A 16,755-nucleotide genomic window follows, 5' to 3' on the forward strand; every position below is an offset into this window, starting at 1 on the left:
AATTCTTGTGTTTATTGCACTTATCAGTATCTATGAAAGCCTGGTTTCATTAAATGCTTCGATGCATGCTTCCTACCAATGCCTGGGCTTCATTTAAATTCTATCACAGGTACAATTTGTATCAGCAACTTGCAGTTAAATATGAAGGGATAAATTTCTGCACGTGTAAGTAAACTCAATCTTAGACTAGTTTTATTGCACTATACTCATTCGCTTAATGTATGTGTGTTAGTGTGTGCATAAATTAAATATAATTAATAAATATATAATGATTTTTTTAAAAAATAAATGTCATACGCATTAAATAGATGTTGTACAGTAAAAGCACTTCAGAATCTCTCTAAAAAATAGATAGTACAAATGTGTATCATGTACGTGCATCACATGACCTAAGTGGGAGCACATAAACATTATAATGGGATCCATGGATGGAGAGGGAGAGGGGTAGAGAGAGAGAGAAGTTTCTGGGTATTCCTGTTGACAATTAGTTCTCCTGAAAACCAAGCATCAACCTTTTCCAGGAAAAAATAAAGGTGCGATAGATGCAATCAGTGAATTTGTTCGAGTTTCTAGAGAAGTATAAATCTTTTATCAAAAATCGAAAGGTCTTGTCATTGTTGCACGCCCCTTTTCCTCCATTGAAACTTGCATTTGGCATTGTAATTTGTTTATTATGATGCCAATAAAATTCTGTCTGAGTTCCACTACTCCTACAACTTGAGGCAACATGGCTTACTATTTTAGCTGATTTAATTAACTGTAGAAGCGAATGGCATCATCATGTGATCCTAGAACTTGTCAATTTCATTTACTACAATCTGGTTCGGATCTAACTTTAGTGATCCCCACTTCCCAAAATTAGGATGCTAAATTCGAAATGTCTTTTAAATCATCATCTGAATAATATTTATCTTCAACACTAATTTTTGTCCGTTGGCTTCGTTGCATGACACACACCTCTCATCTACAGCCACTTATCGAGCTGTATACACATGGAATCTGACATTGGGTGGGTATGAATTTCAGAGAAGTAATATCTTTATGCAAGGAAACAACGAAAAACTGATTCTTGAAGCAGCTCAGACTGTTGGATTGGGAATTTTTTTTTTTTTTTTGGAAAAATTGCAAATGTCAAAAACTGCATCAGTGTTTTTTTCTGATGGGGAGAGGACTGCTGCTGCTTCTGCTAGCTGCTTGCTTCTGTTGATTTACAGGCACAGGCACACAGCCAAAGGCTCTCTCCTACAATGAGACAGTCTCATATCTGTTGTGAGAAATGGGATACAAATTAAATGGTTGTAATTGGAGCACGTAATTGTCTCTCGGTGTTTCCTTTCTTCCATCTGCCGGGGCTCCATACAGCCATCTTCTGTCATCTCCATTAACACTCTTCAGTGGTCCCATTCATGACACAACACCTAACTCCACATACCCATGATGATCATAAATCATAATTAATTATTTTCTTGTATAAGGAAAAAGAGAGAGAGAGAGAGAGAGAGAGAGAGAGAGATCCACTAAAGAAGCTCACTAATACCACACATGTATCTTCAGCTCAAATTATCAAGTTACACAAACAATCCTGATATTGTTCCTCCAATCATCAAATGGGACACATTTTTTTAAAAGCTTATTTCATGTCTCAAATTCTGTGTTCTCTTCAACCGGCAATCTACTAACAGGGGTGCAATCAAAAGTTGCAGGTGGCTACTTTTTCAATTAATTATTACAATGGATGGCTCATTCTCGCCACTAAATATTGAAAAGAATGATTTTGGATTAGTTTTAGGTTCTTAAGAAACCTCCACCACAAGTATTTTTTTTATGATAATAAAATAAGAAATTCTACTGATCGTAATGCAAATGCCCACGATGTATCTTCACTTAACCCTTAGCGCTTTATTGTCAAAAAAAAAAAAAAAACCCTTAGCGCTTTGCCCAAACAACTAAAATGGAGAAAAGAAGGATGGGGCCTAAAATAGATTTTACAACAAGCTTTGTCACCTCTCATGTTGGGCAAGTAGTGAAGCTGATGTTTTGATGTTCAAGTTTTGGGACAGCAAAAACGTCGTGCTCGGAGTGGGTTTAGTCACATGGGTTGCACAAGAATAGAACATGCATGGCTGCCTTAGAACAGCCAAACATTTTTATCTTGCCTAACAACAAAGCTTTAGCGGTATAGCAGCAGCAGCTAAGGCCAGCCATTGATGCAAGAAAAGAAACGTACCCAATATGCCCTTTGTCATTTCACAAAGTAGGCGGATTCAATCTGCTTCCCCTCCACTTGGCAAATTAAGATAAACTTGTTTATCTGCTTTAATGTACAAATAAAAAGAAAACCTAAACGGTCAGGATCTTAAAGATTATCCACTAATCCCAAAAATTACTTTTAACTCCATGTAATATAATCCCACCATGAAGCTAAATGCCCGTAAAGGTTCCCCATTATATTTAAAACCAACAAATGATTTCATGGACAACACAGGTTAAGGCGGTGAAAAATTAATAAACCAGCCAATCAACTCTATTGCATTTCACTATCCATCTGCTATTAAAGGGATAAGATCAAAAGCTGCCTCCTTCCTATCTAGCTATTACACTCAACGGCGAGGCTTGCTCGACCTGCTACTCCACTCAAATTGCTTAAATAACATAATATATTAATATAATATGCAGATGAAGTGACAAACCTCATGCTCATGGGATTAAAAGAGAGAGGGAGAGAGAGGGGGAGAGATGAAGGGCGGCCCCCCCTACAACTTCCCAAAAGCATTTTTTTTTAACAAGCACTTTTCTTGGACTTGTCTTTGTTACATGAATTGACACGTTCCAAAGAACGAGAACCTTACATGTATGTATATATACCTACATCCTCTTACCTCTCCTTTCATACTTCAGCACTTGAAAACAAACAAACCGCACAGGCAAGCAACACCAGAATACAAAAACAAGGCTTTGCAATTTACATCACCATTAATTCCAACTCAACTCTTATATTAAACTATCTCTTTATTAAGCTAGCTCTCTATCCAGAAAGAGATTGCTATAGCTACTAAGGTGCTAGCTATGTGTAACCCGAAACCATCTTCTCCTTCATCATTTTTCTCTCCCAGAAAACCCCATTACACCAATCTCAACAAAACGGTGGATCTTCATACTGATGATCCGGAAGAACTGCACAGACGGCCAACCCCTTCTGAGGTAATTATTTAACTAAAATCACGCACCAAAACATTAGAATAATATATCATACATATGCATGTTTTTTTTTATTTTAAATTTTGTTTTTGCATTAATTCATTAATTCAGGCCTTGGAGGAAATGAAAGCCATTGGGAAGATCTCAGGGCCAACAGCAATGACAGGTCTAATACTATATTCAAGAGCCATGATCTCCATGCTGTTTCTTGGCTATCTCGGAGAGCTTGAGCTTGCTGGTGGCTCTCTTTCCATTGGTTTTGCCAACATCACCGGATACTCTGTACTCTCTGGTTTAGCCATGGGAATGGAACCCATTTGCGGACAAGCTTACGGCGCTAAACAATGGAAGCTTTTAGGCATAACTCTACAGAGAACTGTGCTTCTCCTTCTCTCAACTTCCCTTCCTATCTCCTTCATGTGGCTTAACATGAAAAGAATTCTTTTGTGGTGTGGCCAAGATGACGAAATATCATCTGTGGCCCAAACTTTCATTCTTTTCGCAATTCCTGACCTTTTTTTCTTATCATTGCTTCACCCGCTTCGCGTCTATCTTCGAAGTCAAGGCATTACATTACCATTAACATACTGCTCTGCTATCTCTGTCCTCTTGCATGTTCCATTAAATTTCCTTCTTGTCGTTCATTTCAAGATGGGCATTGCAGGGGTGGCCATTGCTATGGTTTGGACCAATCTAAATCTCTTCCTCTTGTTGTCTTCATTTGTTTATTTCTCCGGTGTGCATAAAGATTCTTGGGTTTCTCCAAGCATGGATTGTGTTAGAGGTTGGTCTTCTTTGCTCGCGCTTGCCATTCCAAATTGTATATCAGTATGTCTTGAGTGGTGGTGGTACGAGTTAATGATAATGATTTGCGGACTCCTTATTAACCCAAAAGCCGCCATTGCTTCAATGGGAATCCTAATCCAAATAACATCTCTAATCTATGTCTTCCCTTCGTCCTTAAGTCTTGGAGTTTCTACAAGAGTTGGGAATGAACTAGGCGCCAACCGGCCTTCAAAAGCCCGCATTTCCATGATTGTCTCACTTTTTTGTGCGGTTGCATTAGGCCTCATGGCCGTCTTGTTCACAACATTAATGAGGCACAAATGGGGCAGGTTTTTCACCAATGATGCCGAAATCTTAGAGCTTACAGCAATTGCATTGCCAATTATAGGGCTTTGTGAACTTGGAAATTGCCCTCAAACAACTGGTTGTGGGGTGTTAAGAGGAAGTGCTAGGCCTAAGACTGGGGCAAGTATCAATTTGGGATCGTTTTACTTGGTGGGTATGCCAGTGGCTATCCTGATGGGTTTTGTAGCCAAAATGGGGTTTCCAGGGCTCTGGCTTGGCCTGCTAGCAGCTCAAGCTTCTTGTGCTTTGGTTATGCTACATGTTCTATGCAGAACAGATTGGATGGTTCAAGCAGAAAGAGCGAAAGAGCTTACACAAACAAATGCAACATGTCTACTGATATTGCCGGTACTATCAAAACCAGAAGACACTATTGTCACCAAACAGCCTAACATTAAGGATATTAATCTTGAAGCGATATTGTCCATTAATGATGATGAGCTTGTGAAGTCAGCATCACTTGAAACAGACCCTCTCATATCTACAGCTGCACCATCTGCCACATGAAGTACTGTGCATTTATTAGAGTTAATAACTTTCCCTCATTTTTAAATATTTTTTTCTCCACTCTTGAGGTGCTGATACGTGAAAATTATTTTAGCAGCTTACTGTAAGGTTGAAGATTACCCTTTTTTTCAATGTTTCTTTTAATTTTAGTTTTGTATGTTGTATTATTGTGTTAATTAATAACCTTTGTAGAATAGAACAAATATACCTAAATTAATATCACTTCTCCATACTTATTATTATTATTATTACATACACTGTGTCATGGGTCATGAGATGAAAGAGAAAAGGGTTAAGCTGTCGGCTGTTTAGAGGCTTGTGAAAAAAAAAAAAAAAATGATCTTCATCTGCCTAACTTTATCGTTGGTCCCTTTCATATGAGGCAACAAGCTTCACTGCCTAAAATGGAAAATGGTCATAATATACCCAGTATCTTTGGCCATTGTTATTCTAACCTTATATATATCTCTCAATGCATGTTCTTGATTATACTAACAACAACTATATATATATATATATATATATATATAATCATTGTATATATGCTCCAAGTTTCAATGCATTCACTACACACACACGCACACACGTATATACAAGATTCCCACATATCTTATTCTCTATATTTCTTCGTTCTTTAATCAAAGCTATCTTCTCTTTTTATAAATTATTTAGATTACCATATGAAAAAAAATTCAAATAACTAAAAACCGGGGGGAAAGTGAGCAAAGGAAGCAGTAAAAAAAGAATGATGATAATCGGTAATAGATGAGACTGGCGATAGGAGAAGGGATGAGGGGGGGGCCTGCGCTTCAAACTGAAGAAACAAAATCCAGCTATTATTGCTTATGTCTGCTTCTAATATGACAAAAACTAGCAGCAGTGCCTCTGCAAATTTTAGCAGTTCAATTCTCTCCCCTTCCCCACCTTAGCCTACTTCCAATATTTGTTCTCAATTATACTAACACACAGTCACACACACACACCAATCTCCAACCAAAAAAAAAAAAAAACACACACACACACACACATTTTATTTTTCTTTTAATTTTATTTTTTGGAAAGAAAAGAAGAAAAACTAACATCATATATAAAAAGAATTGTTTATGGGATTTTCTTTATGCATACATACTGTGGTTCATTTCTAAAAACACACAGCATGACAAAATGATAACATGGTAATGGCCCCATTCACTTCCTCTTTCTGAGTGGTACACGTAAGGCCATATAATTATTTATCATTACTTTTTTCCCCTTCCTGAACTTGGGTTTTTGCAGCAGATAGTGCCTCAAAGCCACCCTAATATCAAAAATTTATTTTCCCCTTATCTTCTTTCTCAAATTTAATTTAAAATATGTGTACATACGAATATGAATACGAATATGAATATGCCCATCTCTATCTATCCAGCTATCATCACTCTCTTGTAATTGTGGCAAAGGTACTCCTTTCATAAAACTTGTGGTAGAGCCAGTCAGCCCCAGCAACATCAACACTCGTTTCATCTTTTTTAATTATCCAAGAATTCAACACCATGAATTCGGTCATGTACATGATCTTCCAAATCTTGTATCACCATGCACAACTATTTATTTTATAGTTTCATCACATCTAAAAGTTCTATCTTTTGGTCACTAATTTTTTATTATAATAGTCTGACTCTTACCCCATCACCATAGTTTATATGATTTTATAAATTTTACCTAATAGCAAAGCCATGTCGAACGTGAATGACATAGAGTTTACCGATACGATACAATCATATTTTTTGTGATCAAAAGAAACTGAATTATATACAAAATCCTATCCACTAAAAAATTGGACCACATATTTTTATCTATTTTAAATTTTTAAAACTTTCATTGTCACTAATATAAACATGTTAACCTAATTTGATCCAACAAAATGAGATCGTGGCAAAAAGTTTTAAAAATAAATTATTAATTAAGCACCATTACGTTTCTTTGTTTGTAATTATAGGTGGCAAATTTTGACACGATCAATCAATCCGACATAATACAAACATTGATGGGTTTAGATCTAACAAGAATCAAAACAAAGATGGAGAGAAAAATTAGAACAGTAATCCATTAGCTCAATCTTTGTTAATCAATCATATTTTTCAAATAATCATAATTGTATCATTTTCCTTTTCACCTTTTTAATCACGTATACATTGAGCATTTGTAATTTTGAATAATGATTAGTATAAAAAATCTCTTTTGTACTTTTGAATGATAATAAATGTACTACCTTCTTTGTACCTATTATCTTTTTTTTTTTTTCTAAGTTCAACCAAATATGACACAATTATTTATCATGTCGTGTTTGCTTATTATTCTTTTAAGAATTTTAATGTGTGACATATTTGTATTCATGACATGTGAATTTGTTTATAGCATGTCTTGTTGACTCATTTATGATAATAAACTAACAATAATATTCTTGACATTGATTAATTTATCTATAAAAAAGGTTTATTAACAAATTAAACCATAATTATTTATTAGCAAATTAACAATTATTAGTATGAAAGAACTATTATTTTTGTATCTTTACAGCAATCTTGCCATTAATTATTTATAAATAAATTAATATCAGCCAACTTAAGGTAATGTTTAAAATTCTTGCAACAATCTTACTAATAATTTTATCTAAAATTTTGATTTACCAAATTAATCCTAAAAGTAAAATAATAGTATAAAAATTTACATTAATGTTTATTTTATTTTTAAGGCTAACTTGATGAATTAACATTTTTTTCATTAATATCACAAAGAATATTGTTATACGGGTATTATTGTAAAAAGAAATAAAAATTAAGGGTAAAAATGTAATATAATTAACAATATGAACGTCTTAATAATTTTTTTAAATATAAAAATTACATAGACTCTTTAAATCAAAATATAAGAACTAAATAAATATTTATCCGTCAATTTAAATTACTACTCTTAAAACCTTGTAAAAAACAAAAACAAAAAGAGCGAGAGAGACTTTCGAAAATTTGTGTCCGTAATTAATGACTTCACTAGATAATTGCCAAGTATTTGGACGATAGTGGTTGACAAACAAGGGATTGACAGCATAGCTTCTTTTGAATCATAAAAGCTTAAAGATGCTTTCAAGTTGTGCTAATATAGAAAATAAAAAATAAAAAAAAAATCAACTTTTCGCTCCTTCCAAAATTTAATCGCACTCTTCTATTTTCTAATTCTTTATAATTGTATTGTATGTAGACATGTTGATATTTTAAACTCATAATTTTTAAAAAGTTTATAAACCTAACTCATACCCAAACGTTAGATTATAAATATTAAAAATTTGTCTCAAATTTATATTATTATCTCAATATATAAATATATCTATTCTCAACTAGTGAAAAGATATCTTTCCTATCAAACAGTTACATGGCACACTTTTTGCACTAAAAATTTGGTAATCTTAATGGTTAATAATTATGCACCAATATCATTTACATGTAAATTCATATCCTATTCTTGATGTCATCTTCCATCCAATACGTATACGCGTGTGTACATGTATTTATGCATACATATGAAGGCATAAACTATGTAATAAATTAAAGAATTATGATCCTTGCGCCACACCCCCAAGCCGTTCTTCCGATTGGAATCTCCTCAAAATGCCTCCCATAATGAAATTGTCAATCGAAACCATCATTTTCCAGCACAAATTATCATCCTTTTAACTTTGCACCGAATAAGAATACGCCGCGTGTCAGAGCACAAAAATTTGTCCGATAAGCGAGCACTGATGAGTCGATACGTGTCTTGCAATCTCAATCCACCTTTTCCTTAACTAAGTAGCCCACTTCTAAAAGAACTAAAAATAATAATAAAACAAAACAAAATTAAACAACTAAGTAGCCCACCAATGGCATCACATCATGCGCCACAATAAAATGTTTTCCTTTATGTAATTTTAAAAACAAAACCGGAAAAAAACACAACAAATCAAACCGCCCCAATTGTGGTAGGGTTTTAATGCTCCGAAAAGAAAGCAAAAAAAAAAAAAAAAGTAATAAATAAACAAAAGGTGTAAAGAAACGCTTCAAACAATTGGTAATTAAAATAAAATAAAATTAATCGAGCCCTTTTGATCCAAACACCTAGAACTAGTAATGGAATATGTGCTTTTGCCCTATAAACGTCATATCAAGAACCACCCCTCGGCCCCGTCCATTTTTTTATTTTTGGAGTGAAGTTAAAGGAAGCTTGGCTGTGGCCAACACTTGTTTTATCATCACAACGAATGTTAAGGGAACTTGTATTCTTGGCAAACTGAGTGTCAAAAAACAAATTCATATTTTGAAAACATTGCCGAAAGTGGAATTTTATAATAGGCCTAATATGATATTTAAAGCCTATAATTAAACTAAAAGTGGAAGACATGAATCGTTATTCTCTTTTAAGTTTTAAGGGAGAGAGCCCATATTGATGCCTGGAAAAGTTTCTTATAAAGTCTCATTGCAGCCTTAAATTATTATATTGTATGTATATATATATATCTGTATAGCCACAATAAATCCCTAGTCGTCATAGCCACCTCAGATGCATGCATCCTCATTCATTGTAGCCCTGCGCTTGATATGCATGATTCTTTACTTGTCTCTTTTAAGTACATACACAAATAAGAGTCCCACTACGGTGTAATTGTGGTACCGTACCACAGATTTTTCTCATAAATAAACATAATGCTATAGCTACAACATATAAAATTATTATCATCATGGTTACACTTACACACACATAAATGTTTCAATTCAAGATCTTTGATTTCTTAAAGTCCATAAAAGCTATTAAGCTGTATGAATTAATAGTACAATAACATTATATTATTAAACTATATGACTTAATAGTTTTTTAAACTTTAAAAAAAATCTAGAATCCTAGATCAAATCAGTACTCTCTCTCTCTCTCTCTCTCTCTCTCTCTCTCTCTCTCTCTCTCTCTCTCTCTCTCTCTCTCTCTCTATATATATATATATATATATAGTTTCAACAGACGTGTCAAATGTATACAAATAAGAAAGACAAACATATATGTGTACGTAGTTAATTATATAAAGTGCTTGAACTTGTTCAAAGTTAAGTTGTATACGCACATCTAAATCGGTGTCGATGCGTGACACTTAATTGAAGAACAACAACACAGGTAATTTTGTTAGCTTGCAAATAAATAAAACGGGGGTCAATGGTGGGATCAATCTTTAATTGGTGAAAAAAGTTTGAAGCTTGCAAATGTATGACCAGGTCTTCTTAGCTACGAGTTAGCATCCGTGCTGACTGACCCTATATATTGTGAAAGGAAAGGATATATGCATAGTGGGGAGATACATGATCCACTCATCATATTCAAAGATGCCAATCGTGTGGCAACAGAATAGTCACAAGCAAAGGACGACCAGTGCCGTAATGCCTTTCAAAAAAGGGACCTCTAGTCCTATCACCTATCATGAAGAGCAAACTGATCGATGCTGAACCATTTTGTATTTCAGTAGCTATCTCATGCAATAAGGAGCTAACACGTGCTAATAACTTTTACATATTGTTGATTGTCCTTTTCTGGAGGCATGGGTACCACTTCAGAGGGAACAAATGTATTGTCGTTTCCAGGGCAGAAGGTGTGAATTTTAGGTAGCCTTTTTTTTTTTGAAGGTTTGAACAAATTATGATTGAGGGCACTTCTTGTCTCATCTATAGGTTCTGTTCGTTTCTCCACTAATGAGTAATGAGAACCGACCTCCATTTTGGAATGTCTCAAAAACACTTAGAAAAATTGTGGGTTTGGCCCACTTTGTGTTTTCTCACTCACCCATTTACATATTTTTTTTAGTTAACAGTCCCACAGAAAGTCAAAAAATATATATATTTATTCATTCCAAAACAGTAAGTAACAAAAGAAAGTCAATTTATATATAAAGCTATGAGAAGCACCCTCCACGATAGAAGATGAGCCACGCTTTTGCCACTACCTTAAGGATGAAAAGCAAATGAAGGATAATCAATTAAACATGTTAGTTTATAAGAAAAGAACAGAGACAATACAGCAACATGGCTTTGATACAAAAACACGTGTGTGATAGGGCTAAAAAGGGTACAAGAACTAAGTTTAATAGATTTGTTCTTATTAAGAGATGACAACAAGTACTTTGCTTTGAAGTGAAAGCAAAGCCAGCAAAACAAAAAGATGCATGCAATTGCCAACCTCTCCGACTTAGTGGATTTGACATTTTGTTTGTTGTTTAATATTCAGTGTTTGACCCATTAATTTGCACTCGCCCTCTGGTTTTGACCATCTGGTTTTGGTCTTCAAGTGGATTTCTAATTAATTCTTAACTGAACAGCCAAGAGCCAACTAACAAGGAAAGAGAGAATTAAAGAAGTGGAGAAAGAGTCCAATAAGCTATATACTCTTAGCATAAGAGGATAAAGATTCTAAAAACTACTTAAGTATCAATTGCTTTATGGGTGGGGTTTCCCAAAAAAAAAAAAAAACAAAAACATAAAATAAAATAAAGGACAAAGGTCAAAGCTTCTCTAAAGCTACTATGGAAATTGAATCAGCTTGATGATAACGATTTTGAACATTTGAACGCTTGTTCCGATTCAAAAGGACTATAGGCAGGGAAAGATTTTGGTCTTGGCATTACGTCTACCTAAGTAGTCTTAGTAATTTATAATACGGAACGCATTCGACAAGTCCAAGTTCAACTTTAACTTCGTTGCCAACAACACAAATATCTTTGCTTACAGCATTAGTAGAACTCTCCAAAACAATTAAGTGAGTTTCCTTCTGTTTCTTCTAAGCAATGTGTAAATAATGACAATATTGAATCAAGGTCCTAGAGCTTAGTGTTTGAAAACAGCAATGTACGTCGGAAGCGTGCATGTTGCATTCCCATTACATTGTGGTTATTGATTAAGATTTGAAGAACACTCAAATTACATATAGAGACAAGTCAAAGTTTCTATCTTAGAAGTCAAGATATAGACGGCCATAATTCATGCGCAACCATATAGTACAAGGCTCAATATTATTGCATATCATTGATCACATTTGATAGTTATATGATAAATTTTTATATATGTTCTCTTTAGTGTATATTATTTATAGGCAAGTCTTATGTAAGGATGACAAAATTACTACAAATCTGTCCAAACCCGCCGGTATGAGTAATTTTGCGGGTTGTGAGCGGATTTGATATTTCAAACTTTAACTCACTCCGGGTGGTTGGTGAATTTGGTTTTAAGGAAAAATCCAACATGTTGTATTCGCCAACTTGTGTTCTTTATTTTAATTATTTATATTTTTAATTTTACTCATAATTTTTATATTTAAAAAAATTTAATCATAAATATTTATAAGTTGAAGTTTGCAAAATTTTATAATTTTTCAAGTTTAATATTATTGATATTTTATTTTAATTTGATTGATTTTTTTTTTGTTTTGCTTTAATGACTTGAACCTAAAGATTATTTATTAAAATTAGGTTTTTATTTGTTTAATTTATTGTTGACGGTAGTTGTACAAAATTTACTTGTTAGCATTATTGATAATACTTATATATTGATTAAAAGATAGAATAAGGCATTGATATTAGTGATGGCGATTTACGTACCACAGAAATATCTTATGTTAGATTAATAGATTTTGTGTATTTATTTTAATGTTGAAATTTCAATTTGTTATTTACATTGATAAAATCTAGAATTGATTATTGTGCAGGGAATTTTAAGCTATTGTTATAAATTTATAGCTTGAATTGTATAATTTAATTAAGTTTTTATGTATTATTAAAAGTATTTTTTATTTTAAATAAGAAAACCTGTAAAAAATCTACTATTGGTTGTGGGTGAGTATGGTAATTGATAAAACCCATAACGGATGATACCTATTGCCATACCTAAGAACTACCCACATTAGTCGATAATGACTTTTCAATTAAGTATATAAACTTGAGGCAACTACCCTTAATTCATAAGTTTTTTCTTTTTTAATCATGAGTATAGGTTCATGAGTTTTTATTTGAATAAGAGCCAAAATCATTCATGAGTGAGCACACATAACTTTATCACTTGACAAGGGCATATGACATGGGATCTAATGGACTCTGTCCCGCATCAATTGAGACTGAATATTCGCTTACACATATATATTTAAGGTAACCCTTAATTTATGAGTTAGTTTAATTTTTCGTATGAGTGAGAGCGAGACTATCTCACATCGATTGAGAATGAATTTTTGGTTAAACATATAAAATTGAGACAACAATCAACTCGTTAACTAACTTTTGAGTACAAGTGAGATCTGTTGGTTTCTATATATATCAATTGAGAATCAATCCTCAATTAAGTATGTGAGCTTAAGGCAATCCCATTTTATGAGATAGGTTCTGAGTATGAGTGACGTCGCTAGCTTCTATAAACAAAAACATGAAAAATGTATAAGATCTAGATAACGTATGTTAGAATAAATGAAAGTTCACCGTCATTATTAATTTGGCAATTACATGGTCATAGACGCTAGCTTGTATTTAATACTTGGCTAAAATGCATAGCCAAGCAGAGATCCACGGAGGCCCCATACAACGTACACCGTTAACTCTTCTCACTTCTCAGGAATCACACGCAAGTCCTTAAATGAGTGGTCCCCTACCTAACAAAAGACCAGGAGTAATAATTATTATGTACTCTTATGTTATATTGATTTCATAACCAAAGACTCAGACACAATAATTGATCAGTTGTTTGTTTCATTGACTAGGCATAGCTACGGTAACTAAAAACACAAGGCTACGCAAACAGCACAAGAGAGACAAACCCAAAACCAAAAGTATCCATGCATGCACCTGCTCTCTCTCTCTCTCTCTCTCTCTCTCTCTCTCTCTCGCTCTCTATCTCTCCGTCTGAAGCACGAAAACACACGCATGTATAGGATGCACTCATATTCTTTTTTTCATCTGATATGCATATTCTTCTTTTCTTCACGACATTAAAGAAACAAGAACATATCATATACAAAAGAATTCCTACATATATTAGAATCTGTCTCTACAAACTAGACAATCATGCAAAAATGAGTTCATTGTATAATTACATATATTGGGCCAATCCAGCAGTGAAGCCTTGGCCCACACAAAGCGGGACTTTTATGCGAATGAGACGAATGTATTTGCGTAACAGGAACAGTAGTTCCACTGTTGTTTTTCCCTTATCAAGTTCCGAGAAAGAAGGAATACTAGCCTTGATTTGTCAAACCAAGTTCACATGCTCTCATTGATTAATTGCCAGCAAACTTTCGGCACCATGCAACGGTGTGTATAAAGAGTGGGTCTCCTCCTAGGCCCCAGCTAAAAAGGCAGTGACTCAACTAAACGCAAATACTTTTGTTCTTTCTTGTGTGTTAAAAAAAAATAATAATAATAAAAGCAAAAGAAAAGAAAAATGGGGGGACAATGTAATGTAACACAACTGAAATATAGCAAGTAGCAAATAACTACAGTGCAACATAGATACAGCAGCAACCACGATCAATAAATGTAAGAGTAAGACACCGGTGTTTATTTACGTGGTGGAAACTGTAAATAATGGGATTTACACCACTAGCGGTCGGTGGAAGCTTCATGGCATCGCGTGCGAAAACATCCTGCTTGGATCACCACAATGCATGCAATAAATCGCTTCGGTCCAAATATCAGATGCAGATATAGTTTGAGCCTTCATTTCTCGGTGTTGGGATTCTACACGAGGATGGGCTCCTTTGCTAATTGCCAGCGTTGGGTTTCATGAACAATCTTCATCGACTAAGCCCAATCATTTTTTAAAAAGCCGTTGATGGTTTTGGGCTTTATCCGTTTCTTCTTTTTCTTGTTTTAACAGTGGGACTATTGGCACCCCTGACAATCCTTATGTGCCCCCCTTTTATTTTCTATTTTTTAATTTTGAGCAAAATTACATGTAAAGATGAAAATTCACAACCAACTAAACTTGCACCTGAAATATTTTGCTTTTCACACTTTATGCACCCCATTTTACTTTTAAATCATATTTTGAATAATCATTTTTATGTTGGTAATAAAGGAATGAGGAATCGCAAATTCAATGTTTAAATCGTAATTTAAATAATCATTTTTATTTTGATAACTAAGGAGTGAGGAATTGCAAATTCAATATTTTTGGATACAGATGAATCATTTCCGATTTTCCCTCATATTCATCAAGCCTGCTATCTTTAAAATAATTCTTTTACGTGTTTTTTTTTTTGCGGAGCCTCTATTTATTTTGTAATTTTAATATTCAGAGAAAAATAAAGGGACTCAAAAAATCATTTCATCTTTAATTCTTGAAATTTTAACATTACTAAAAAAAGATCTTGAAAATTTTCAAAAACAAAACCTAAAAAAAAAATAGTGAAGAAGATATCTTTTTCAATTCCATTAGAATTATTACAAAAATAAACAAACAAATAAATAAGAAAAATATTTATTTTCAAATAAAATATTTAGAATGGCAGCACATAAAAAGTTAAGATGATGAATTGATTATCAAATAATAGATATGGACTTTATATTTTAAGAAACTATTTTTTTTTTAAATGAATCAATGGATGTAATAATTTTCTTCGTGGAGAAAGGAATAAGAAATTTTTTTATCTACTGATTTTTTATATTATAAGGTTTCAATAGAAATTAAAAGGAATATTAAAAAAAATAATGTTAAATAATCAAATTTTTTTAGGAAACTAAAAAGTTAAAGAATTTATTTTTTTCTTGGGAAAACTAATAATGAATGAATTAATATTTAAACAAAATTATTAAATATATCTTTTTAACATTAAGGTTACTAAATATTGATTTTCTATTAAAAAATAATCTTAATTGTAGGACAATTGTTAATTATAAAGATGTCTAATAGACTTTTCTACAACACATTTTTTTTTTAAAAAAAAAGATTTTTATTAATTAGAGAATTATAAGAAAATTCTAAAAAAATAAGTCTTTTGAAAAATATTAAATTTTAAGTGACCGCCTTATTTGCCTATATTTAAAGTAACTCCTCAGCAAATGAGGCCTGATAACACTAGTCAAATCATCAAAATTCTTGTCTTATTATTATTTTTTTTGTCTCATCCAGTAATGTATCCATGTTCCTTTTCTTCAACTGTAAATTTAGCCAATGGGCCTTTAGCCCAGCGGTGAACATCTACTCTCACAGTTAATAAGGATTGTGAGGGTAGGGGTTCGAGTCCTGATGAACTCAAATATAGACTCAAAACTTTCTTAATTAAGCATTATGTATAATTGTGCGGAGTTTATTTATAAGTTTTTCTCCCTTGCGAAATGCGAGTGGAGTAGAGACATCCCTCGTCTGTGAGGGTTACTTGTCTGGGCACGTACTTTATAAATTTAATGTAACAATTTAAGTTTCAGTTATGTATGCTATAATTGCAGTTGTAAATATTTATGTAATATAATAATCTGATGTGTAATTAGTATTAAACAATTTAAGTTCTAGTTATGTATGTTATAATAACAGTTGTAAATATTTGTGTAGTACAATAAAAAATTGTAATTTTAAAATCATCAAAATCTCTCTCTCTCTCTCTCTTAGTCTCTCTCTCTAGCACAGTAAATCCTTCAACAAATCATCGTTTGGGATAATCGCATTAACAATATCTTAATATTCGGTGTGCCACTTTAATATCTTCATTGAACTCCATATTGCAATTGAAAATTTTAAATTTTGTAAAATTACTTGATTTTTTTTTTTTAAAAAAAGAAGAAGTCTATAATTCTCCGGCATCACTTCGAAGGCTTCTAACTTAGTTCAACTACCATAGCAAAATAAGTGATTGAATTTAGTACGCAGATTTGTTAACTAAGGTTATTTTTGGGAT

At 33.0% G+C, this 16,755-nt stretch overlaps 1 protein-coding gene across 1 annotated transcript; it reads left to right on the plus strand.

Moving 5' to 3' along the window:
• Positions 1-2,727: 2,727 nt before the first annotated feature.
• LOC102621942 (protein DETOXIFICATION 48) lies at positions 2,728-5,058 on the plus strand. The gene is made up of 2 exons (XM_006472314.4): positions 2,728-3,201; positions 3,310-5,058. Exons 1-2 carry the CDS (start codon positions 3,067-3,069, stop codon positions 4,834-4,836), a joined length of 1,662 nt encoding a protein of 553 aa, XP_006472377.2. The 5' UTR covers positions 2,728-3,066; the 3' UTR covers positions 4,837-5,058.
• Positions 5,059-16,755: the final 11,697 nt, after the last annotated feature.

This window comes from Citrus sinensis, chromosome 5, assembly GCF_022201045.2.
Source record: "Citrus sinensis cultivar Valencia sweet orange chromosome 5, DVS_A1.0, whole genome shotgun sequence".
In the NCBI taxonomy this organism is placed as follows: domain Eukaryota; kingdom Viridiplantae; phylum Streptophyta; class Magnoliopsida; order Sapindales; family Rutaceae; genus Citrus; species Citrus sinensis.